Here is a 27399-nt window from a genome sequence, read left to right as displayed (position 1 = left end):
AAACACAATTATGTGGTCAAATTATGATAAAGTGATAAATGATATGATAAAGTGACAACCAATGATAAGTGATATAAGTCATAAACAGTGATATACAGTCACATACAGTACTGTATATCACTATGCAAATGGACTTAAATCCTCATTGGTTTCCATCTGAGCATTGTATCATACACTGACGGTGGACACATTTGTCTGAATAGGCAAACGACCAGACACATTATATCTGTACCATACATGAAGAGGCAAATCCAGAATAGACTGTTTGTTTTTACGAGTTTCTATCCTCAGGCCCTACCAGTACTAGTCTTCAACACAACACCATTCGATTTGAACAAAACTAGATGGAAAACTGCACTTAAACGTCAGTCAAATGTCAAATGGTTGGGTCCAGATGCCAGTGGGAGGAGAATCCTAAGTTGGACCAGGAGCGTTGTTATATCATGACCCTGAACTAGTGAAAAGTGGTCCCGGCCAGTGAGGACTAAAACAAGCCAGCCAGCCAGCCAAGGGCCGGGATCCCAGTGGGGAAACAGGTGAGCTGGCGTCAGTCTGCCAGACGAGCCAAGCTCTTCCGCGCACCATGACTCGGCCGCGACCAAAACAGTCTGCAGCGTCACTGGCCAAAGTGGAGATCTCCCTCAATCTTGTGTTGGTTGCGTAGGTGTACAGTACATGTGTGAGTGTGTGTGTGTCTGTGTGTCTGTGTGTCTGTGTGTCTGTGTGTGTGTGTGTGTGTGTGTGTGTATACTGCATATGTGGGCATACTGCATATGTGGGCCTCGGATGATGAATTATATCAATGGTGGTAATGAATCTGTTTGGGTAGTACTGAACACAAAATTGCAAGGATGAAAATTACTTTTGTGCTTTGATCAGACCTGTCTAAACCTGTAACACTTCTAGCAATGCCTGGGTCTGTACATTCTTGGCCTGTGACAAGATCCAAATAGAAGCATTCAAATGTGCGTGTGTGGGGTGTGTGGGGGGTGTGTGTGTGTGTGTGTGTGTGTGTGTGTGTGTGTGTAGTGTATTATGGACCATACTTCAAAGACACCCCAAAACCCAAAGACACCCAAAAATCTCCATGTGGGCATTCCCAACTGGCAGCTGCAACCCCCCCAGAGAGTAGGACTAGGAAGGTGCGAGAGAGAAAAACAATAAAAGGAAAGTGGATTGGCAAGGGTCGAGTTGCAGCCGTAAATCCAGCCCATTAAAACAGGATCGGAGGTAAAGCCCCACACTAACACAGATCTACAACAGAGAGGTGGTGCTACCAACGCAAACACTGGCTGAGTCAACACTCAAAGAGAGGGCCTTTGAATTATGGGCCTTTATCGGACGTTGTTTTGTTTTCCCAAAGGTCAGATAATGTTACAAATACAATAATATAAATAATAAGGATACACAAATATGAAAGAGAGACTCAAAACTATTTCTTAATCAACAATGTATTGAGAGAAGAGAAACATTAAGCATTGAATATCAGATTAAAATATCTTATTTTGCTAAAAAAAAAACCCTATTTGGGTTTTTCTTTTTAGCAAAATAAGATATTTTAATCTATTGTATTTGTAACATTATCTGACCTTTGGGAAAACAAAACAACGTCCGACAAAGGCCCATAATTCAAAGGCCCTCTCTTTGAGTGTATTAAAAGATCTATAACAAAAAGCGGAAAGGTCCTTACCTCCAAAATTGGCCAGCCTTCCTAACCGGGTGACAGGCACTTTGCGCTCCCTGGCCCTCTCGCTGAGCTGGATAGAGACAGAGGGTAAGAGGAAGGCAGTGTTCAGACAGCCCTGGTTCAAACTTACAGTCTTACAAAGGGTGCATCTGACTGACATTTTGGAACATTACAAGCACTACAGATACTAATATGCAATATTAAACACAATCATTTGGTAAAATTAAGACAATGATAAGTGATATACACTACAGTTTTCACAATTATATCATCAAGTACATAACAAATGTAATTTGAGATTAATTTGAGATAAATTTGAGATTTGACTCTGTGCGCTTGGATAATCGTTCAACCAATCAGACCGACGATCCGGTGCATCTTTTGGACACGCTAGTTTGTGATTGGAGCCAAAAGGTTCTGGCAGGGAACAGAGGAGATAGATGTGCAGGTTTCCAGCCTGAGCTGCCGGGCGAAATCCAAAATCGTCGGCAGGTCAGGCAGGGTTCACCCAGCCTAGATTAAGCGGCGAGGACGAAAGATTTGTGATTTATGTCGGGAATGTTTCAAATGGCATGCAGCCTTTTTTTATTGCTGTTTATTAATCATTCTTGCAGTTCCACACAATTCTAATGGAGAACAAAGCAGGACGGGAGGAGTGTGAACACAGCTGATATTGTTGGCTAACTCGTGAGTATAAGTCGCCAGAGCCTCAGGACTTAGTGAGTAAATAAACCTCCTTGTATCCTTGTATTCTTGTATCCTTGTAAAAATGTTTGAGTATTTAGAACTTTAAATCTTTTTTACGTGACCGAGAACCTTTCAAATGACAACAATGAAATGTCTTTAATTAATGACATATTTGTGCGGGGGAGGGGGGGTGGGTGTCTATGGGGTATGCAGGCAGGCAGTGAACACAAGTGTGGCTGGCCAGGCCCAGGCAATGCTGGCCATGAACAGTGAGAAGCCGAGAGAAAAGGGCCATTCACACCAAGAACGATAACGATAACTATAACCATAGCGATAAAAGCGTCCACACTGGCCAACGATAAGGAACAGTCTCTCCTCATGTTAATGAATGTGATGGCTAGAATATTATGGGTTCTGATTGGCTGTTAGCTTTTTATCGTTCTCAAAATCGCTCTGAAAGTGATGTACTGTATGTGTGAATGTTGATGTATGTGAAAACTGTATGTGTGAACGTTGTCATTCATATTAATGAGAGCGATATTTATTTATAGTTATCGTTATCGTTCTTGGTGTGAACGGCCCTAAAGGGCATGTACTGTACAGTAGCCGTACCATCTGCTTATGGGGCTTCCCCTCGTTGCGCTTGGCCTCTCTGGCCTTCTGGATGTCCTCGGCGGTCAGGCCGCCCACGGACGAGTGGTCCTGGTGGTAGCAGCGGATCTGGTGGTAGGAGCGGACCTGGCCGGAGAACTGTCTGCTGGGGTCCTTGTAGCCCTCGAACAGGTTGGACTTTGCGCCCGGCGCCGCCGCGTGGCTGTACGACCGGGCCCCTGCGTCGTCCGCTGCCATCGAGCCCGCGTGGTGACCGGAACCTTCCATGCCCTCTTCTGTGCCAGTGAAGTTGTACTCCTCGCCCATTTCGGACTCAAACTCGGACATGCTCTGCTGTGGACCACTAAATTCCTGGAGAAAGAAAAACCATACACACATAGGTTATAGTAAACACATACAGTAAAACAAATATATATAGTTGCCAGTATAAAGACATTTAGCATACACTAACAGTATGAGGACACCACCAATTGATCTTCTGACCTTACACAGAGACTGGGGTTGCTACTACCGTATGTGCATCGAGGAAACACTTTGCACAACGTCCTACAGACAAAGAGGTTTTCTTTTTGTCACATTAAGCCAACAATAAGGCTGCAAGACAAAAGCGACACCCAACACTTGCAACCTTTCTCAACAAAGAGATGCCAACAATGAGAGAGTTGTTTTGGAGTTTGGAGCTTTTAAAAATTCATGCAGCAGTCGATAGAATCACTCTGAATCCATGCCTCAAGGATGGTCACAAGCTTAAGGCATTGTTCAGTGTGGACAATGTGATTGGGGGAGTTAATCTAAGCTTTTTATTATGTCATGCCTCAGTTGAAAGATGCAATCTTCGGCAAAGCTGTGTGTGTGCCAAAATTCCTTCCTGTTAAACAGGTTCCCCTTCTTGCCTGTGTATGGGCAAGTGGAGCAGGCTCCGACCTGCGGCTGACGCTCCATGCTGGCAAGACGGCAGCAGGTTTATGCCAGCTTACACAAGCAGCAAAGGGCACACACATAAGAGCAGCACCCACCCTCCTGCATCACTCTCACAAGGGGGCTACACCAGACGCGTAGCTGAAGCATTCCGTTCGCGACGCGTATGTTGCAGCCGGTCGTAGCAGTTAATAATCACTGTAGTCAATGGAAGTAGCTACACCAGACGCAACAGTGGCGCGTACATTCGAAAAAAATAGACCCATCTTCTAAAATGGGTTTTACGCGTCGCGAACTGAACGCTTCAGTTACGCATCTGGTGTAGCCCCCTGTCAGTCTCCAACCCTCAAACACCACCCTTTCCCCCACACCCCACCATAGTGCTAGACCGGTCTCAAGACCACCGTTTCACTGTCTTAGTTGGTCTCATCTCAGAATTGATTGTGTTGTTTGTATTGTCTCGGACAAAGAGGACTCAAGGTTTCATTTGAAGACCAGACACCACTAAATCACAATGCCTAAAAATTTATTTGTTAACACGTTACTGGGATTGTATATAAAGCATTCTGCTTCAAATGCAAACGTGCCTCTGTAATAATTCAAGTTCAAGTTCAAGTTCAAGTTCAAGTTCAAGTAGTTTATAGTCATGTAGCCGACCTATAAAAGGAATTATGCGTAATGAAATTCTTGTGCTCAATACTAGTAATTTGATTATCTTGTTACTTTTCTCAACAGCTGTTCTCCCCCACCCTTCACATACGCATGCAACTGAATACAGGATATACTGTAGCTACTGTAAAGATGGAGAAGAATAAGCTCTTGTTGTCTAGGATCAAGCAGATATACAGTATGTTAGCCAAATCCTTGGTTTAGGTGGTCTTGACTAAGGGTGGGCGATATCTATTGCCTGCGATAATATCGTGATTGTTCCCCCCCCGCCCAAGTAATTTAAATACTCAATAATGTCAGTTTGCACATCATTAAAACAACACTCAAAATAACGTCTAGACTACAACCCCACCCCACCTCACCTCTTCTCTCTAGCAGCACCGTTTCAACTCTCCTCCACCCCTTACTGCGCCCCTCCACTACCCCCCTCTCTCTCTCCTCCACCCCTTACTGCACCCCTCCACTACCCCCCTCTCTCTCTCTCCTCCACCCCTTACTGCACCCTTCCACTACCCCCCTCTCTCTCTCTCCTCCACCCCTTACTGCACCCCTCCACTACCCCCCCCTCTCTCTCTCCTCCACCCCTTACTGCGCCCCTCCACTACCTCTCTCTCTCTCCTCCACCCCTTACTGCGCCCCTCCACTACCCCTCTCTCTCTCTCTCCTCCACCCCTTACTGCGCCCCTCCACACCTCTTCTCTCCAACAGCACCTTTTCAACACCACCACCCCTCTCTCTCTCCTCCACCCCTTATCACCCCCCCCCCCCCCCCTACTGCGCCCCTCCCCTCCTCACCTGCATCTTCTGCATGGCCGCTCCCATGCCCTGTTCGGCGGTCATCTGCATGCCCTGGGCGAAGCTCTGGGCGCCGCCGCTGCGCAGCATGCTGGCCTGCGTCTCCACCACCGCCTGGCTCAGCTTGGTCAGGCCCCGCATCAGCATCATCATGTCCCCCGCCATGATGGGTCTCCTTCGCACCTGACGGACACAACATCAAGAGACAACATCAGTTGCGGTTTAACTTTTTTATTTTTTTCTTGAATCTCCCCTTGAGGATCAATAAAGTATCTATCTATCTATCTATCTATCTATCTATCTATCTATCTATCTATCTATCTAACTTGGTGATGTTGCAGCAAATCTGCAGCAATGTCATACACAAATTAACTTTGTCAAGAGAGGAGGTGCACCGGAAGTTTGCCGTTATTCTGGTTAAGTGGGAAGGCAAATCACTGGTGAACACATTTGCTACTAGTGGCAAACTTCTCACTGTTGCCACAGAACTTTGCTGGAAGTTTGCCTCAAGCGGCCAACACTGGCAAACTTCTGGCAATGTTTTCTAGTGAACTAAATGTTTCCCACAAATCATCCACAAGTTTGCTGCAAATCTGCAAATTCTTGTAAGGGTTTGCTAAATGAATGAGTAGATGTCAACGATGAAGCGTATCCCTGATGAGGAGTTTGAGGTTGACACAAAATTCTTATACTTTTTAGGCCATACTTTTTAGACTGTGTATGGCCAACACACTGTAAACTGACAGACACTGAAAGCACATTTGAAGTGACCTGATCCATTGTCAAAAGGTCAGAAAGGATGAATAGCAAACTACACGGCTTCTCTCACACGCGATACAGATACAAGTGTTGTACTATGTGAGACTTTTGCATAAACAACAAAATACATTGTAGGCATATTTCAGTGACTCAGTTCACTGTCGCAAAGGTAAGAGAGCAGACCGCAGCAAACAACAGAGCCACAAAGTGACGGTCAGTGAAAACACACCAAGCAAACAAACAATGCAGCGCTAAAATTAACTCTCAGAAATATGACCGTCATTGGCTTTAGGTAACCGTAAAATGAGCCTTATTGGCCGAGGGTGAACCGAACCAGAGATTCCATAGGCCGTAAGAAATGTTGTCATGGTAAGTTTGTGGGGTGGGCGTCACGCTATTGGCTCGGGGCGACATAACGGTCGCGGAGATCACAGAGGCATACGGCCAGCAGGGCACTCAACACCCAGGATCAACAACCTAGGAGCGCGAGCACCACACAGCTGCTATCGCGCCTCACGGCGGCCAAGACATTCCCTCAAAGGTTAAGCCCATTTCACACAGCTCAGATAAATGGCTGTCCTTAACCTGTGACTGACCAAAGTAGCACTCAGGTACCCCTGAGCTACAGTATATAGCGATAAGGCTGACCCATCATGTCTCCACCACTCCGACAGCATGGCAACCACTTGTGACATGTGAGGTGAGGTGTTCCAAGTGAATGTTCTTTATGCATTCGACTGCCATGTCCTTGATCCTAACGGACGGGAGTATCACGTCCACGTATCATGGATAACTAGCAAGTCTGACAGCATGGCTTATGGAAGTCCATTACTTAGTGCTGTGCTGACATAGTGAATAACTATGCCTACTCAAACACCCCTTATCCATATCAGTATCGAGTTTTTGCGGATGGCTCTTCTCCCATCCTGAAAAGGAAAAAAGGTTGCACTTTGCATTTAAACGTGTTTTTGGAGCACACTGAGGAAGGCGCTGAGCCGGAACGCATCTGTGCAATAAAAACACGTTTAAATGCAAAGTGCGACCTTTTTTCCTTTTCTTAGTAAACATATAAGTTTGGTCTAGCACTCTCAAACACAAACCAAGAGACTGAGTGAAGCCTGCTCCTACCATACATATCCTCTCCCATTCTGATCACAAGTTTTTTTTCAACATGGAAGACACTCTTGACACACTTCAACTGCACACTTCAATCCTTGGTTGCAAGTTTAATAGCCTAGCTTTTGGTCAGACGACCATCCTCAGGGCCTCAATTTTTGTCACCTTCTTTATAGTGAGTTAACGGTGTAACTCCTCCATAACATGGGTGACTCCTGCCATGGCATTATTGAGTGTCAGCTATCCTTTTAAAATACATATAAGAAAAGGGATGCTGTGCACTTGTGAAAGTCAAACATTGTAAAGGCAAATAAAAGACACAAAAAAAACCAGCTTGCTGACTGTCGGCTACTGATCAAGAGACAGTCTCTGCCTAATAACACAAACCGACCAACCAACCGTGTGCAAAACCAACCATGTGCAATAGTGTACAGTAATTTCCCGCATATAAGCGTATAAGCCGCAGGACAGTGTTTTATGCAAGATAAAAGACAAAAAAAAACATATTAACACCATGTTAACTGCCCCCCTGTATTAATCTCATAGCTGAAGAAATTTCGCAAAATCAATGTATAAGCCGCGGCAAATAGTCGGGAAATTACGGGTAAACACGACGTGAATGGTCACAACAAGCATGAATGGCAACCCCTTGTTTTCATGCACTTATGCACACACTCTTGTATTACTTGTCAACCAAGCAAGCCTCCTCCGGGCATACTCTGTGGAGTACGTGCCAAGAAAGCCATTGTCCTCTTGATCAAACCGAGGTAGTCGGCAATCGCCCTCGAGCCAAGAATAGGGACGAGACGGATCGGTGCAGCGCAGTTCTAAAAGTGCTGGAAGGGCACCGTCACATACGCCTCCCCCTCTTTCGGGAGGCCTGGAATTACTGGATGCCAAAGGGAGGATTGTCTCGGCTGCCAGATTGCTAGGCCAGTAAATTTGCCCACAGCCCACAGTATGGCCTTTCCCAGAGGCTTAACAGTTTGCTCACACACTCAAAAGCTACACAAGGAAATTACCTCAGAGTGTCTGTCTACTTTGGCACGGTGTTATTTTACTGTATAAAAATTGTCACCACAGTTTTGATTCATTTTCCAACAGGCATACAGCACGAATACATTCTGTGTATCCTGTTCTACCGGATTCTGTGTTATTAATCTCTGAATGTCTTGCTAAAGCTCTGTAACAGGCCTCTGGTGGAGACTGCACTCTTTTCCATCGCCGACTTTGATGGCACACTTTGCAGACGAAGGACAGACACCACACACCACCCACACACTAGCCACACACCCACCCACACACACACGAGTCTGCTCCCGTTAGCCTGTAAGTCTCTCCGGATGACTTTCTCGCTTGGACAGAAATAATCTCCCCCACCCCTCCCTTGCTCTGCAGCACACGGCTGTGTTGACCTAGTCTCTGCTGGGAGAGCCTGACATATAAAACAGCTAAGAGGCAACAGCAGGGACCGACTGCAGACGAGCAAAGAACCTACTTTAAACGGCAGGGTGTGTCTATATGTCTCTCGATCGTTTGCAATGACAGTGTGCCATTTTGTCTGTTTGTGTGTGTGTGTGTGTGTGTGTGTGTGTGTGTGTGTGTGTGTGTGTGTGAGTGTGTGTGTGTGTGCGAGCTCTTGATTAGTGACCATGCCTTGGCCTGACGTCTGCACGTGACATTTGTTAACATTAGAGGACGGTGGTGGACTCCCTTTGCACATTAGAACTCAAACGAGAGTGGTGCTGCTGTTCACCTGACCGAACGTCTCCTCTCGCTCTTCTCGTTTGCCTTATGCATTCGAAGGACAGACACACACCACACACCACCCACACACTGCCCACACACCCACCCACACTTATGCATTCCGAGTCCTGCAGCATGCGCGGTCGGTGGCGTCACGCCAGATGACTTAGTATGGCTTTGGCCATTCGTCCTCGGCGTGCAGGCCAAGAAAACTGCGTGTATAGGAGCCATTGTTTACATTGGTCTACTTAGGCTACGCCTGATAGCGTAGCTAGCCTAATGCACCAATGTGTGCTGTTCACAGGGTCCAAATTCCACCCGCCGTAACGAGGAGGGGAAGGAGGATGTTTGCTTTCCTCCCAGCTTAAACTCAACTAACTGATCATCAATGTTATCGCCTAAACAATACTTCTGATAAAAAAACACTTTGCATTGCATCATGGAATTCAGAGAGGCCTTAATGGCTTGCAAATGATGCCTAATGCTGACAGTACTAAGCACAGTACCTTGCAACCTAAGAGCACCAAAAAAAAAAAAGGTTTTAGTTGAATACTGGGGCATGTTGGCGCAGGGGCTGACCCCTCAAGTGTTATTCCGTTGCAAAGTGTTATTCCATTGTCTTATCAGCGCACCGTCAAAACGTTGAGATTATCACCACCACAGCCATGCTTTCACAACAGGGCCGCAGCAGAAGAGGGGCGGGAGGCCAGGGGCGTGTCGGAGCAGAGCAGAGAAGAGCCGCATTTGGAGCACTGACAACGCTTGTTTACACCACGCTAAAGTGTGTAGGTGGTGGCATGCCTGTGTTCACACCCATATTTCTTTCTTTTTTCATGTTATGATTTGTTTTAAACCTTACATTTGGAGGTGTAGGCCTATTAGTTTATTCCATTTAGGCTAGCACCATCAGCTGGTGGAGGAGTTTCATGTGTGCAAAATAACACACATGAAAATAATCTGATTTTCCAGTGAGTAAAGCTTACCCACAATATAGGCAAGTTCATGACCAATCAGTGAAGCTTCCTACATCACAGGTACCCTTTTAAAATGTGTTTAGAATATTGTAACTGATGTTGTAGACCTATATCACCTCAGTTGCTGAAATACCCCCATTGCACAACTTCCCTGTTTTCAAAACAGGAACATCAGCATAAGCATCCATGGGCCTAGAACACTTGTTACTGTTAAGTGGTAACCTAGCCAACAGGTTTACTATATTGCATCAAAAGAATATAAAACAATGGTGGCCGAAGCCATATCATCACATTTGGTAGGATGATGATGATGATGTAGATTATGAATATAGAACCATCTTCTGCTAAGTACCATAACCATCGAACCATCTTAGAACATAACAATAAGTTAATGTGAAAATCAAAATCCATCCTACAACTATTACCCCCCCCCCCCCCCCCCACCATTCCTTTCAAAAACTTGACCACTCGTCAGTTTCCAGGACGTCAACTTCATTGTCGGTCTCCCTCGGTTCCCACGGCACCGGACACATACAAAAGTGCACAGAGGGGAGGAAAGGACAAAAGCGCTGCCTTTTTAAGCAAATGTCAAATTAAACAAATTAACAGATGGCAAATGGCTGCCGTGTACAAATGATTCTAGCAGATAGGTTATAAGTCGGAGGCCATTTCCTTTGCACCGTCCCCTCCACAGCACTACGGCACTCTGGGAGGCTGAGAGGTCTCACACTCACTCACTCACACTCTCTCTCTCTCTCTGTGTGTGTGTGTGTGTGTGTGTGTGTGTGTGTGTGTGTGTAGTGTGTGTGTGTGTGTGTGTGTAGTGTGTGCCCAAAATGCACAAACTCGAGAGGACCTTCCAATCACGTGTCCATTAACAATTTTTCCTGAATAGGAATACTGTGAACTGGATGGGGGACTCTGGAGTCTGGTCCAGTGCTGGAGACGGTCCAGGGAGCCTGGGAGGTCCCGATGACGGGCGGAATGAGGAATAGCATACGTCTTCGGTAAAGCGATGACGCGTGCTTAGGACTACGTGTTTGTGTGTGTCTATGGGAAGGGAGGAAGGAGGGCAGGGGGATGGCTGTGTGTGTCACCCAAGGGTCTCTCTGGTTGGGGTGAGCAGAGATGGGGACAGAGAGTTGCAGGAGGGACGGAAATGGTTTGGTATTAACAGCCAATCAGGGATCAGGAATCAAAGGACTTTGCGGCAACACCCCTGTGTCTTTCCTGTTTACGATTGCTTGATCAAAGATCCCAAGCTAAACCACATGGCTTGATATCAATCATTTATCAGACAGAGCTGATATGATATGAAGTCTGTTGAAATACACAAAGCAGCAGGCTAAGACACAAATAAAGATAATGAAACAATGTAGGCTAGTGTTTAAAGCAGCCTAAGCCCTAATGACTGAGTTATCAGTCAAAGATTAGACCAACACTTCTGAGAATGATAAATTAGTTTACATTTGCAACATGGCAAATCGTAGGCATGCCATCCTGTCCATTTACAGTACGTTGCATTCTAAACATATGATTTCAAAAGGGGGAATCTTCCTGAAAGTGCCATACACTTCTTGACAGGCTTGTAGCTTGTAAAGCTCATATGGGAGCGAAACCAAGACCATAAGCTATATGCTGAAGTGAAGGTTGGCACCATCAGAATGAGCCAACACGTAGCCTCGCCTAAATAGTGCTGCTTTGCTGAGGGTACCGAGCTTGGCATTTGTTTACTAAATGTAACGCTGGTCTATCATGCTTAAAACATGGCATATTAGGAGAGAATTTAGGCCTAGTTTACTTTTGAATGACAACAACGATGGGCTTTACAGCTGATAAGTTTACAACACAAGTTAGTCGTGGTTAGTCATCGATGGACAGACCCTGTAACTTCCCACCATACAGGATGCAAAACACGTACAGTAATCAATTGCCCTGCTCGGATGATTCACATGGGACGTGACTACCATCATGCACCACATCAACTTTCCAACTGCTGAGAAAGTACTGAGTAGAATGTAGTGGTCAGGTCACAGGCAAATCAAATCCCTAGAATATACAAAAAAAAACCTGCACACCAGCAGGTCGGTCAACGCACGGCAACCAAGCGCTCATCAACGCTCGTTTGAATCAGTTTAGAAGACTTTTAACACCACTAAACCCACAAGTGAATAACTATGATAAATGCAAGTTTCCATATGCATTACTTTAGTCACACATGTCCGTAGAGATTTGTCTCATTTATCCACATCTAAAATCGAATTAGGGTTCATCCGTAGCTAAAATAGCAACATCACCAGCAACATTTAAGACACAACAACGGTGCTAGCGAGAATAACGTGGGCAAAGCTGCAGATCCTGCTATCGTTAACCTTGACGTGACATGTGCCTCCATATTCTGAACAATTTGCTCTAACGTTAATATCTGCTACTTTGACGTCAATGTTGCATACGAAAATTAAGATTCAATACCTACCACCTGTATTCGCGAATATCACTGTCGTTCCGCACTCTGGCTCGTCCCTTTCACTGGTGAAGCTTGCACCATGAGGTCAGCCAGCTTGTGCTGCTGTTTACCAACTTTAGACTGTGATTGCTGGAGTTATTTAGGCCCGCCCCTAGCAATATATCATTGGCTACGTACCATTTCTCAAAACTGTGAAATAGGTGGGCAGTGGCCAAGCTCTAACCTCTTATTGGCCACATCACAAACAAAATGTCAAACATTTATTTTAACAGACCTTTTAGCCAATACGACGACATATCTGGATTCGAGGGGTTGTCCATGCTTGATTTTGACAAGCCACGACCTTGTTATTTACATGTCCTTCAAAACTCATGCTGTCCCACTTTCCAGACTGTAAAATAAAACGTAGGTCTAGCACGTGCAACGCAAGTGTTCAACAAGTAGCCTAATGCAAACTTGTGGTCTGCATGAATACATCAACAATGATGATTAGCCTATACAGATAGCCTGATGATGACGATTATGGTAATGTCCAAATGTGATTAATATATTGTTATTATTGTTTATGGGTTTCTATTCTATTGTTAAATTCCACTGTTATAAATCAACAAAAATATTGGGGGGAAAAGAAAGAAAGAAAGTAAGTAAGAAAGAAAGAAAAGTTCCATGTCTTCATTTTTTTCTGTGGGATCTTACAGTTTTCAGTGTTCGATCTGCATAATACCAGAGATACTTATATAATACAGAGCCCGTCTGGGCACATCGGGGTCCTTTACTAATTTTATGAATCTCTTCCACCACTGGCTATCTGCTGCCACCTAACGTTGACATGAAGACACGACAATACATTTTACTGTTACTTCAGAATTAGTGTGAAGTATCTTTTTGCTTTTTGTCTGGTTTGTTTTTGAGAATGTGCCTCGTGGTCAAGGCTACAGTTTCAGGAGCAGGACTGTGTTCGTGGAGGTTAAATGGCAATTTGACTGCATAACTGAAATATAATTAAACCTCAAACTCACCGCTGCATCACATCAGACAGTAGTCTAGCCTATAGGCCTACGTTTCAGTTCAATACAGATTTAATCAACATACTACTACTACTACTAGTACTACTACTACTACTACTACTACTACTAATAATAATAATAATAATAATAATAATAATAATAATAATGAAAATAATAATAAATTGGCCTTTTACTCTTTTTTAAAGGAAAAAATCGTGTCTCCTCCATGTGGTTCCTGGTAGAATTGAGTAGGCTGCTTGCCAGGGCGACCAACAGGTGGCGTTAAATGCTCATAATTTGAAAGCAACCTACAATACCAAACTGCCAGAGAGGCCTACTACATGGCAAGACATGTGAGATTGGAACAACACCCTACTGCTCACTTGAACATCAGCCTTATACCATTCGACCATTTGAATATTACTTGGATGTTTACTTCAAGTGTTAACATTTAATGTGCTGATAAGTAATCTTGCAATCAGGATGTGGATACCAACATACCGGGCACACCTCTTCATGGGATTCTGACAAAATGAAGTGGTGCTAATCTCAGTGCTAACCTTGTGGATCAATACACAGTGCCACAGTGTTTATGGTCAACTCCTGCTACAGGGAGTAAAGGTCATATTGGCGAACCAGCAACAGACACACCTGATATAGCCTAATAGTTTTACACCCATGCCTACTTGGAAAAATAAACAGAGCTTAACTACAACTGTATTTACTCAGCTATGAAACTATATTTACAGAGCTATGAGTATATGGTCTTATACAATTATATGAATATGCATGTATTCAAATAATGATCACTCCCATTTTATGCTTTATTGTCTTCACACACACACACACACACACACACACACACACAGAGAGAGAGACACACACACACACACACACACACACACACACACACACACACACACACACACACAGACACACACACACACACACACACACGCACACACACACACACGCACACACACACACACACGCATGCACACACAAACCTCTTTTGCTCTCTGTCTCTCCCTCTTTTTCAAACCTAAACACAGAGAGAGAGAGAGAGAGAGAGAGAGACTCTCACACCCCATTGGAACCATATTTATTCTCAATGTTGTTTATTGTTGTTTGTGTACATTGTTGTATACATTGTTCTACAGTATATTAAAAGAGCATGCAAAAAAACTAAACAAACAATGATGTCACCTTTGAGGAAAACACGATTCTTTGCCTGCATGCCAACCTAGTTTCAATCACAGGGAATGGAAAATTCATTTTCATAAACCTATCAGGTAGCTAGTCTCATTCAAATCAGAGGGGCCAATAGCATAGTATTTTCCATTGAGTTTGATCTGCCAGGTACACACCTCCCTGAGTTTTACTTATGGGTTTAGTGACCTGGAACGACTATTTAAAGACAATTCTAGGCTACTAAAAGTTGTTTAAGCCCATTGTTAAAAAAAAAAAAAAAAAAAAAAAATGCATGTTGCCATCAATCTGGTATTGGTTACACAGTTAACCTGAATATTTTTGACGCTGTTTTTAAACAATCGGCGAGGCTTATAATATTTATGATTTAGTCTATAGATGTTCTGCACATTAAACTTTGTTCTTTTGTTGTTGTTGTTGCTGTTGACAATAATTCTCACAGCTAACAATGTGTTGTGTCTACGCAGAACAAGAAACTTGATCACGGTTAATCAAACTCAGTGTCCCCCTTGCGAAAAGAATGCTACCCAAACAAATGAAATTACCCAATGTTGACGCACTCGCTATTCATAATCTTGTAGAGCTCGGGATGGTGAATGTTTTCCTCCCTACTCTCTGTGCGCGGGGCAACTGAGAGAAAAGCTGCTGGTTCCGTTGTATTCAGTGTCACTGTCAGTTTAACTTCCTTCCTGCTTTTCTGTTGCTTACATTAAACAAACATACGCGGAGACGAGGTGTTGAAGAACTCATGGGAGTACGACCATACAATAAGATCTAACATGGACCAGAAGAAAAAGATTAACGTAAATTCGGAACTTTTCTTGCGATAGTAAGAAGCTCTTTTGTGGAATGTGTTGAACAGCGTTGTCTCTGCCTGGATCTTTCCGTCGTTTACAGATGTTTTCTCCTCTGGATCAACCGCCAGTTGACTTGGTAAAGCTGACAGCAGCAGACGGTGATTGTTGAAGTCCCAAAAGGTTAAGGCTACTCTACTCTTGCCGAGGTAAGCTGATCGTCCTCTTTTTGACTAATTGCTCGCAAAGCTGCAACTTGGCCTGTGTTTATTATGAAACTCGGTGTAAGTAAGAAAACGAAAAGTTGATTCAAAATTAGGTGTTCTTAATGGCAAGGAAGGACAGGCAACTGTTGATGGCATACATATACATTAATGACGACTTACAAATGCGAACCAATTATTAGGCTAATGATACTTAACACACGAGCGGCTGATTTTACGCATGGCATCAAGTCAGCTCGTTACCAACCTAAAATGAAGCCTATCGATTATCATGGTCAAATTAACTTTAATTGTTGTGTTTGTATTGATTTATCAATTATAACCTTCGATATGTACATGGCTTTTGTTGGCTAAATTGCAGGGCTCAGTATCTAACCAATTCCAGTCTTGTGGAATTCTCACAGGTTTAATTGGTTAAATTAGTAGGCCTATAGTTACACCCGTGAGCTAATGAAATCTGGTTACATTTAGGAAGACAGACGTGTTTTGTCTTAAAGTGCAGCCAAATGTAACATTTGACTTCCCTAGAAGCACGTGTTCAGCTATTTTGTGCGTGTACTCCGACTCGCTCATGATTTTCAGTCACCTGAATGGGTCCCATCCCTGTGCCATATGAAATACAGACGCACACAGGCGAAACCCACTTGGATACATTTTTAATTTGGACAGACACGTGGCATATCTGTGAATGAGAAGAGACACAATTCACTTTCTTCTGTTACTGAGGACTGAATCAATGTAAAATGAGCAAGGTCGCTCTTTCACTTTTCATATGTGAATCCCCTTGTAATTCCCTGGTATGACGGCCAGGCTGAGGTGACGTGATGTTACCAGTGAAGTCAATACAGCAATTTTGCTTTCACAGATGCTTGAATCATTGTTTTTTTTTTTTTTTTTAATAACTCCTCAGTTTTCTTCTTCTAAGAGTTTTACAGCATTGTCGATTTAGGCAAGGACACCCAGTGTCTATACATATCCACACATCCCTCAAGACAATTTCCCAGACATATATGTTGATCCTAGGCGCTATTGAAATGTGTCTCTCCACTCATAGTTCACGTTTAACCATTAAGCTGACTTTTATCCCAAATCAATAGCCTAAATACATTCAAGCTCCTGTGCCATAGGAAGGAGGACTGTAGAGTAGCAATGAATAACTAGCTCTTACATATGTCAAGATTATTGTGAGGGTAATATCACAGATGTACAGTATGCAAGAGAGATATGTATCTAACTGTTTCCTTAAATGGCTGCAGGCCCACTTTAGGGTCTCCCTCCTGTCTGTTTCCCCTCTGCGTCCCATGGTGCGGCTGCTGGATGGGGAGAGCTGAGGCCTCCCAGACTCTGTTGATCTTTGATCTAATGTTTCATCCAGCACGTCTTGCTCTTAGGCCTGTAACTGGAGATGGTCAACTGTATATTTCCTAGAAGGAGCGCAAGAACGAGAGCTAGACTACACAACGTTTGTGCGTCCGTTCACTCTTTTGGGGTGGATCTTATTTGTTTTTGCCTTCTTTTGTCACCCTTGACTTGTTAGGGCAGAGTCTCGTTATAAGCACTCACGTACCCACCTTTACTGTACATGATATAAGAGTTGTGGTATGTGAGACACAGATTCTTTTTTCTCCCACAGCAGCACACCATTAATCCCGTCTCTCTCTCTCTCTCACTGACGCACGGACATAAAAGGTCATGTTGACTGTTCTCTCTTTGGAAAACGTGTTTTCAGTATTTCGGGGGCTCACCGTGTATATTTTCATTATAGAAAAAAAAAAAAAAGGTTACAGAGAGGGAAAACCGTATCCCGTTTATGTAATGCTAAAGAGTTTTCCTCCTTCGTGGCGCAGTGCCTCGTGGTGCCCAAGATTAATTGTACGACTAAACAAACCTCCAGCCCGTAAAGCAGCGGCTCAGTTTATATAGCTGCTTATGACTCGTAGTGTTTAGGGCCTAAACACTTCCACAAAAAAAGCTGCATGGCAATTCTCCATTAGGAACCTTGGCAACAACTGAAGGCGAGTGTCTAAGTGACTTGATTTGTTTAGGTTTGGGGATATTCTTAACAGGCCTCATTGTGCTGAACTGGGCTTTAAAGGGAAGGAGCAATTTATTAAAGGGGACTGCTGATGAAGTCTTTTTTTTTTTAGTCTGTGAATGCATTTATTTTCGGCTGGTGCTAAAGCATGTTGTTCTGTTCAGCGTTTCATTAATCCAGATGTTAAACATGTTGCCTCATCCAAAATCCATTATTAATGAAGTAGCTGTTTAGGCAAAAGCTTACTTAAAAGTGTTTGGAGATTTAACATATGTGTTTCTTTGGTTGCCTATTTTTAATAGTGCATGTACAGCTGGGGTTGACTGTGTTATGTGTTTATAACTTGTTTTTTTCCTTATGTATTCTACCCCCTTACCTTTCAGACGTTGACGTCTGCCACACACACAGAGGACTGAGCTGATCTTCTCTGACCACTGCCCTGCCCAGTGATATGGTGGCATCCACGAGTGGGCGGACCATTCTGGACCGGGCCTAAATGGGCGCTCACACCGCGGGAGCCAGCCTGGCACTATGGCTGCATGCGCCCTGAACAGCCTTGTGATGATGAACACCAACAACATGAAAGGTGAGAGCAGCCCTCGCACGGGGCGGCCCGTGCTGCCCGTGCCCGACCGCTCCACCTACTGCCCCCTGCTGGATTTACCTTACAGCCCGGGCAGCGCCAGTCCCGGCTCGCCCGGAGCGCCGCCGTCCTTCGTGTTCCCGCCGGTGGCGAGCCCCGGCGTGTCACGCTCTCGCTCGCCCTACCGGACGCCGGACACCCTGGGCGTCAACGTGGGCAGCCGGGTCCGGCGCCTGAGCAGCGGACGGTTCGGCAGCGACGAGGACGACAGCGGTAACGGCGGCGGCGGCAGCGGAGGCGACTGCGCGCCCAACGACGAGATCAAACGCACGGTGCAGATCGTGCAAATCCACCGCGAGCTCCAGAACGTGGAGGTGAACAAAAAGGTGGGCCTGTTCGAGGCGCAGATCTCCGACCTGCGCGCCCAGGTGCAGAGCGCCGAGATCCAGCGAAGCCCCAGGGCTCCGCGCAGGACCGGCCCCAGCTCTGGCCCTGGGCCAGGCCCCTCCCCCGCCTCCCCTCCGGGGAAGCCCTGCCCAGGGGGAGTCCCGGCCCCCCTCCGGTGGGACTGCCCTCCCAGTGTTCCCAACCAGCTCCTGAATGGGAGAGGATGTCGCAGCCCAGAGAGAGTAACAACAGCAGGAGCACAACCACCAGCAGCAGCAGCCGCAGCAGCAGCAGTGAATGACAAAAAAAGAAACGGCAGGAACAGCTTAACAGCCACTGACCCAAATACTGAACAGGGTGTTGGTGGTGGTGGTGGGACGCAGCTCGCGAACAAACCGGCCGCGACTTGGACAGGCTCTGACGGCTCGGCCAGAAATGCTCAGACCGTAAGTTCGCTGCTGGGGGTCGCCAGCGACTTGGCCGTCGTCGAGTGCGAGGGCCTGCCTGTGGCGGCGGCGATAGCCAAAACGCTCCTGCCAGCGCAGGAGGGAGGCGCGCCAACGGACGTCCAGGTGCAGGCCGCGGGCGGGGCCCGGTCCGGCGGGCCCGGCGGCGGAGGGGAGGGTGGGGGGGAAGGGGGCAGCGGCGGCCTGGAGCACGGCACCATCCCGGCCGTCATCGTGACGGACCACGGGATGGAGGCCACCGGCGGGGAGGGTGGCGCCGAGCCCCAGCCTCAGCCCAGCCCCGTCTCCAACCGGGCCCTGCGGAAGCTCTCCTCCTCCTCGGCCTCGTCCACGGGCTTCTCCTCGTCCTGGGAGGAATCGGAGGACGACATCTCCAGCGACCCGGAACGGATGGAGAGCCTTTCACCTTCCTTACTCCAGACCCAGCAGAAAGCAGTAAGCCTCACCAGATTTTCTTCCACCAAACCTGTCTCCACTCTCTCTCACCTCTCTCCCTAATGTCCCCTCTGTCCAAACAAGCATTTGACTAATTCTGTTGTCTATATGCTGTTCTCTTTTGCTCAAGGACTTTGTTCCGTGTCCAGCTTCGCCTATAGGCACACAGATAAATATTAGTACTATTTTTGTCTAAAATAAATGCCTTGTCAGTCCCCAGCGCTGCATGTGGCTTCAGGGTTATGACATCCCCCATCGGGAGCCATTTAGTGTGCCGTGGGGGTCTGGAGCTTGTTGGCTCAGACTGACTGAAGGCACTTAAATGAATTGTTTATTTTTAAGCGGCTGTGCTTAGCTCTTTGTCACACAGTTAACTCTTCTTTCCTGGCCAGAACTGGGCCTCCTTGTGCAAGAGAAATGGCTGACATTCTCACTTAACAAAAGGACTTATACTGTACGTCTCTCTGCCTTTAAAACCGACTTACTGGAGAAACTCCTTTCAGGCTGAAGCAGGCCGCTTCTTCTTCCGGCTGGGCTTGGCTCATGGGCAGAGCTCTGTAGTCTCTACAGGACGTGGCATATTTAGCGAAACCTATTTTTAGCCGGACTGGCAAAGCCTTATCAGTTAATTTTGTTTGTTGTGCCACTAAATGCTAATTGGTCCCATCTGTCTTTTTTTTGTAGTTTTGTAGGTTGTACCGAGAACCTTTTCAATGTTAGCTTTCCCAGCATAACCACAGTATGCGCTAGTAAGCGCACTGACCGCAATAGCAGGGCAATTTGAAATTGTGACATATTTGTCATAGATAAACACTGACTGGGCCTGACCAGTGGCTGTCAGACACTACAAAGCTCTGTCCGCCTCATTAGGTTTTATGAGTCGTGGCGAAGTCTGATGACAGTCCAGGGCGCGATGGTCATTAACAGGGAGCAGCCGTGCCAGGGGGGATTGCGTAGCGTAAAAAGCGTAACCTCCCTGAGCTCTCCTGGGGTCAGATGAGCTGTCTCTCCGACCGCGGGAGAGTCCGTCTGCCGAGTCAGTGCTACGGGGTCACATGCTGCGGCGGCTGTGCCCGAGGGTTGTTTGGGAGATGGCTATCAGGGAAAAGCCCTTCAGTGGCTAATTGAGAGAACAATGGCGGCTGAGTCAAGAGGCTTACGCCGACTCACCCCCACTTAGGATATCGAGTTCATGTAAACACCAAATCATCAGGAGTTCATGTAAACAGCAAATCAACAGGAGAGGGGAAGAAAATGTCCTCCTGGGCCAGCTCAGTGGGGGGGGGGGGGGTGGTGGTAATGGAGCTGTTTGGGAGGGGGTGGGGGGGTGGTAGGGGGGTGCTGTCAACGAACAAATGTATGAGATTTCTAAATGTTTTAGCGTGATAGTGCGCCAGGACAGTGCCAGATGTGTAGTTGTCTGAGCATTTCAGAGCGTTCTTGTGTTGTGTTTGCATTGGAATGCTGTCATGTGCTTTGAGTCTTTCTTCTTGGCCTTATTGAGTTACTGTGCATTTGTCTAGCTTGTGAAAGTGGAGATGGTCCTGGTACATGGACAAAGTTGGGAAATTTGGAAAAATGTGTTTTGGGGAAAGGGGTGGCGGTATGTTTCTGGTAATTTGTGGTTGAATTATTGGTATGCTTGGTACTGAAGAGCACATACCCTTCAGAAATTGTCCTGCTTTTTGTTACACTTCAAAAGATTTACAGCTTCAAAGGAGAGAGTGAAATGTTTATCATAACTTGTGGTCACAGATACAAATATACAAAGTCTAATCTTTGCTCTGCCGAAAAAAAATGATGAATACTTTGACATTGGCCTTACCCACCCAGTGCAAAAGGCTATTTAGAGAGCCAAAACAGTCCGCAATAGGGTTCCTGTTGAAGTGTTTTCTATTATGTGCCAAGTATAACAGATATATTTTGCAAAGAGGGCAGTGTTTGCTTCTATTTCATCCCTTGCTGTTTCTGTTGCCCACCAGACTGTCACGCTTTTTCATACATGTAAAACAAGGTCCATCGACATAAATAATCTGACGAAGGAAAAAGGCCCCATTAAAGCTTGTCGCACTTTTCCCTAAAGACCACTTTTCCACCCAAATTGGACCTCCCCTGCTGTGTTTTTTTCCGCTTCTAAATAGGCGTATTCTTCTCCGAGTGGAGCCATGTCAGAAAGCACATGTCTAGCCCACGGTCTTGTGCCTTTTTTTAGACGGCCTGTCACGGCCTCTTAGCATTTTCAGACTCATTGTGTTTGTTTTCCACTCTCATCACGGGACTGCTAGATGACTTAACTCCATGGCTAAAAAGAAACAGTGAAGGAGGAAAAAATAGTGAGTACCAAAAAAAAGGCTGATATAGACTTGTTCCTTTCTGGCAAAAAAAAAATATAACAGGGTGATTCATCTTTTGATAAGCACCGTGAGACGAGGTAATCAAACCACATAATCATCAACACTCCCCCCCCCTAATTGTTTTTCAGTCTCTTATTTTAGGCTTCAAAGCAAAACTCAGTTCTTGTTAATGAAGATTAGGTGCGCTCTTGGGTAAAAGGAGGCAAAAAAAAAAAGGAACAACGTAATGATAAAAAAGTGTTATCAGCTGCAGCCCTGTCAGTTTCTTACTAGTGACCCAGAGAAGTTTCCATTGGGGTTGCTTTTCCGCGCCTGAAGCATGTTGTTATGCTTCAGATAGTAATACCTGTTGGGCCTCTTTAATTCGAACTGCTACGCTCTTTCTTTCTGTTCATTTAACCGTCTCACTTTAATGACGTTTAATGAAGTTCATTTGAACTAAAGATGACTAAGCGTGTGTTTGAATGGAAATATCAAAGCCAAATAATTGTTCACTGCATGAATTAGCATTCAACAGCATGGCTACAGTTTCAATCCTTGTTGTTTCTTGTTGAGTGCTTTACATAGTTCAACATCGGTGGAAAACCCCAACTATGTACCTCTACAGAGGTTGTTGCCCAAAACTAAGCAACACTTGACTCCCTCTCCTCTCCCCTCTTTTGTAATCTAATCTGGTCTGAGGTCATGCCAAACTGACATGGGATGGGATGGAGGGGTTAAGGTGCCCTTAAGAGGGCAAGGGAGGAGGGAGGGGAGGGGGCGGGGGGGTGGACTTAGCAGAGATGTCAAGAGGACAGGAAGGAAGGGACCCGTTGCCACCTCTACACTGACGTCCTGCCCCTTATGTGTTGCCAGCGTGCCAAGATGCCAAGAGGAAATAGTGTAAAGTGGAATGCAGAGTGGAAATGCCCATATAGTCATGCAGAGTGGAATGCCCATATAGTCATGTAGCATCATGCACTCGTTAAAATATGCAGGCAGGCATCTGCAGCCTGTTGTTGTTGCTCTGACCCTTGTATGTTTTCAGTGATGCGCTAACACTGACTGACACAATTTGTCAATGGCATTGCATCCCGCTAAGGAGGGAAATATGAGTTATCACTCTTATAATATATAGCTGTGCAGGCTTACAAAAAGATAAAAAATAATCAAATTAATTTTAAAGAAGTCAGAAATTCTTCTGGGGAATGCAAAGTTAAGGTTGTGCCTCGGCCTCAAGCGCTAGTACATCATCAATGGGTCAGCCGCATTTGTTGTTTTTCAAATGACGCACGATGCAAAAGCAGAAGTGATCAGAAGTGTCAGTTGCTCGTACTGTTAACCTCAAGAGGAGACCAATGACACTAGAGTGTCTCCTCTTCCTGTGACAGCTAAGGGAAGAGCCCTTAGTGTTATTATTATGTGTGTGTGCGCGTGTGTGTGTGTGTCTGTGTGTGGAGGGTGTGTGTGTGTGTGTGTGTGTATGTGTGAGGGGGTGCTTGCGTGCAAGCGCACGTGTCAACATGCACAATAGCATGTTCTGCTTATTACTATTAAAGTAGCCTACGGTATACTAGAGCTGTTCATTTGTGGTTGCTTGTTGAATCAAGGTGATGGAAAACAGCCTGCAAGTCAAGTTTCCTCATACCAAAGCTGTGGAAACTTTAAACTTTAAGTGAAAAACCTGTTTTGATTTGGCTTCTTTCTTGTCACTTTTTTTTGGCCCTATTGATACAAATTTTGCCCCAGGGCTCCCTTAAAGTTCAGGAGATTTCTTAACTGAATATTTATAATATTAATATTAATGGTAGATCGGAATGCTACAGTTAGCAAATCTTCATTGCAACATACACACCACCCACCTACTTAAAATGTTAACTGGCTGCACTCCCTATTTATATAGTCTGCATCTCTGCAGTGGTTATTATCAGAGCAAATGGAACTAATTAACCAGTGCAGAGAATTCCAGGTCAGGAATGGAATGTAGCGATCAACATCTCTATCACAGAGCACATGTAAAACATTAGCATCAAGCCCCTGAAGGACATGTCCATGTGGCCCGTGAGATGCTTCTCAGCTTGGGATCCCTCTATCTGAATATTTAATAATGGCAAATAAACCAAAAAAATAACCACATTCAAAGAGCCCTTTTCCTACACCTCAAAGTGCTTTAGAGCGCTGCCCTCACTTTCACTCATTCACTCACACATTCACCCACTCTGGCAGACACTCACATACAGTAGCCTACGAGGTGCCAACCACCTCTTCTGAGGCAGTTTAGGATTCAGTCAGTGTCACTCAAAGACACTTCTCATCTATAACAACGTGTATTGTATTTATGTGACAAATATGTGACAAAAGTAGCATGTATTCTAACTTAAGTACTTGGCAGTAAAGCGGCCTTGTGTGTCTTGGAAGGCGCATTGCAAATAAAGTGTATTACTGTTCTTTTATTAAAGACATTATTTGGTGGGAGGACAATGGGACTCTTGAATCACATGCTGTTTTGACCTGAAATGCTTAGTGATTCATTCATGTTGTTTTCTTTCATCTGTCCATGCTAGCGATGCAGGGTGCCATCAGGGATGACAGTGATTGTCTTGCCGCTACATGTCATGACTGATAGAACTACCTTTTTGTGTTGTTGGTGACATCAGTTGTTTCCTCATCAGAAGAACCTGCTTTTGAGTCATGAACCTGCTTGATTATCATTCATAGTTCAGTTAAATAATCCTTGGAAAAGCCCAAATGTGAGACATGTTTCAGAGGCGTCAATCTCCATAAATCACTTGATCTCACAACTCTACTTCTGTTGTTGTTGTTGTTTTGTTGTAGCACTATGATCACACGCAGACTTATCACAATTGCTGACAAGATTATTGCTTTTTTGTTGCTTTTGTGCAGAGGTCCCGTAGTTGTCAGATCACTCGTTAATCTTTGTGTGTGTGGCGTGAAGCACATGTCAAGGCATGAGTGGCTGGTTTCACATGCTCCCAGCCAACGCAGTGTGGGAAGATGGTATTCCAGTGTACAAGGGGGAGGGGAAACAGCACTGGGGAATGTTTGGACCATTCATCCCGAGCTTCTCTATAGCCGAGCGAAGAGCATCAATTCTTTCCATTCAAGACCAAGGAAAATGGTAACATTTTATATTAAGGTTCCTTTAACTTGTGTGTTAAGTATTTAACATTTATCACTAAACAAATGATTTTCTTAAATATTAACAACACACTTTATTACTGCTTACATATTTTTGTTTGGCCTTGTGTTTCACATTCATTCGTCAAGATATCCTATAACATAAACAGATGAATTATTAAACTTGAATAAATCCCCAACTTTATTGAACCCCGTTTAACCCTCAAGTACTATTACGATCCTGGAATTGCTGTTGTCAGATGTTTTTGTAATTAGCGTTAAATTTGTTCCATATTTGCCGTCATCGCTGTGCTGATACTCTGCCCCAGGGGATCTATTAGGAGGTGAGAGGACTTCCTTTCCGTCCCACAGCATATCTTAACACGAGCCAATGACCTTAAGTAACATGTCCTCCAAACTGATTGAGCGTAGTCATTGTGGTCTCAAAACTCGTACGCTGTGTGTGTGTGTATATGTTAGGCAATGCTTACGTGAGCAAACCACAGTCAGTGTTTTCTCTCCGAGTGGCCCTCTAACATAAAGGCTTTAGAGGTGGTGTGTAATTTAAAGACTGTTTCCACTTGGGCAAGTGGTGTCGTAAATTTTGAGAGGACCCCTTGCGTGTGCTGCACTCACTTCACTTCACGCATACAACTGGGTCACATTTATATTGTATTAATTCAGATTCAGATTCTGCTTATTATCGATTCCGGTTCCTATGGAGTCCTCATTTTGATTCCATATTTAGATCAAATATGAATGTTATTTTTGGTCTTCATTCCAGTAGTCAAGGTCTTAACTGAACACTCAAAAAGTTAATATTTATTCATGTATTGATGCACAGACATATGCATTAAAACACTAAGACTTTAATAATGCATATAGATCAGTCTAGAGCAGTTTAAAATAGGTGACATTTCTTTACTCATCTTATATTACTATTATTTGAAACAAGAAAGGGCCTATTGTGTTTAAGAATAGATAGTCAAAAACCCAATTCAAATTTCTAAAAATAAAATATTTTTCCCGGTTCTTTCTTATAAGTCCCAGTTCCAGTCCTTCCGTATCAATTCTACTTGATTGTACTGTTTCAGTTCCCAATCCTTCTCGCCAGTTCATGATAGTGTGTGTGTGTGTATGTGTGTGTGTGTGTGTGTGTTGCTGTCAGTTTGGTTATTGCTCTGCAGGCATCTCTCATGAACTTGCCATGCATGCAAGGGGGCCTCATGGATCGCCCTCAGCAGTCAGTCTTTAAACAGAGTCTTGTCTCCGTCTCCCTCTCAGCCTTATTCAAATGGCTGCTGCTGTTACTGCTGCTGCTACTGCTGCTGCTGCTGCCAGCTCAGGGGTTTCTAGGGCAAAAGTTGCCACACTGGCTGTTAACCCTCAGCAAGTGAACACTCTTAGTGCCTCGAGAAGAAGACTCGATGTGTGTGCTGGAGGATCTGAGGCCCTCAGTTACAATGGAAAATGTAACACCCCTTGCGGTAGGCTGTTGCCTTGACAACCGGGTGACGTCAAGTCAGCCTCAGTTCAAACAGCTGTGGGGGGCGGGGTGTGTGTGTGTGTGTGTGTGTGTTGGAGGGTGTGTGGAGGGTGAGCGGTTGAGAGAGCGAGAGAGAAAAATGGGGGGGGGGGGGTAGTTCTATGTAACTTCAGCACTACTGTTGTAGGCTCTCTTTTCATATGCATGAGACAGGAAGTGTTAGTGTACCACTTGGCCCTCATTGGCTGGGCCCGTTTTGGTGTTTTTGTTTCGAGCCCGAGGGCCCCCGTGGCTGCCAGAGAGAGTAACTCCGATGTGCGTCTTGGCAACGCGCGCGCCACGCCACGGCGCTGCGGCCGAATGGGGAACCACCGGCGAAGCTCTTAATCAGCCACTGTTTACACTCGAGCGGCCGCAAAAAGAAGAACATTTGCATCTCTCAAGTGTGTTGACTCCTTTTTAGGGATTTCTCCTTTTTTGCATGTTCGTCACCCAAAGTGTACAGGGAGTCACAACTGCGTCACTCGTGCGCACTCTTGCACACAGAAGTAGTGGTGTTGTGTTTTTTTTTTTTTTTTTAAGTCTCATTCCATCTGAGAGATGAGAGTTCAATATTCACCATCTGCCTAGTTTGGGAATTTTTTTAGAGAAGAGAGAAGCAATGCGAATGCAATCCAGTAGTCTCGTCTTCCAAAGAGTTGTGTCTCTCGTCGTTGTCGCTGGCTTTCTGAGAAGTGGTGTGTGTGTGGGGCTGAGGGGTTACCGGGGGAACGAAGCGGTGTGCCATGGCTGCTTTGATGACCTTGCTGCTCTACGTCAGCAGTCCCCTTGAAGTGGTAGCTTAGAAGCACAGGTGAAGCATTGCATCGCT

General features: G+C 45.2%; 2 protein-coding genes across 2 annotated transcripts in view; one reads left to right on the top strand and one right to left on the bottom strand.

Moving 5' to 3' along the window:
• coq8aa (coenzyme Q8A, genome duplicate a) overlaps positions 1–12573 on the bottom strand; it is a 31060-nt gene extending 18487 nt beyond the window's left edge. The window contains exons 1-4 of the mRNA XM_062550381.1: positions 12440–12573; positions 5369–5551; positions 2987–3337; positions 1691–1757 (exon numbers count right to left, since the gene is read on the bottom strand). Coding sequence (XP_062406365.1) covers positions 1691–1757; positions 2987–3337; positions 5369–5533 — 583 coding nt within the window. The 5' untranslated portion in view covers positions 5534–5551; positions 12440–12573. The remainder of the gene's footprint in view (positions 1–1690; positions 1758–2986; positions 3338–5368; positions 5552–12439) is intronic.
• A 2655-nt stretch (positions 12574–15228) lies between these two features.
• The window catches only part of itpkb (inositol-trisphosphate 3-kinase B), a 33744-nt gene continuing 21573 nt past the window's right edge, over positions 15229–27399 (top strand). Inside the window, exons 1-2 of the mRNA XM_062550380.1 lie at positions 15229–15649; positions 18083–19571. Coding sequence (XP_062406364.1) covers positions 18231–19571 — 1341 coding nt within the window. The 5' untranslated portion in view covers positions 15229–15649; positions 18083–18230. The remainder of the gene's footprint in view (positions 15650–18082; positions 19572–27399) is intronic.

The sequence above is a fragment of the Sardina pilchardus genome, chromosome 12 (assembly GCF_963854185.1).
Source record: "Sardina pilchardus chromosome 12, fSarPil1.1, whole genome shotgun sequence".
In the NCBI taxonomy this organism is placed as follows: Eukaryota; Metazoa; Chordata; class Actinopteri; order Clupeiformes; family Clupeidae; genus Sardina; species Sardina pilchardus.
Note: the sequence above shows the minus strand (reverse complement) of the source record. Positions and strands in the feature narration are given on the sequence as shown.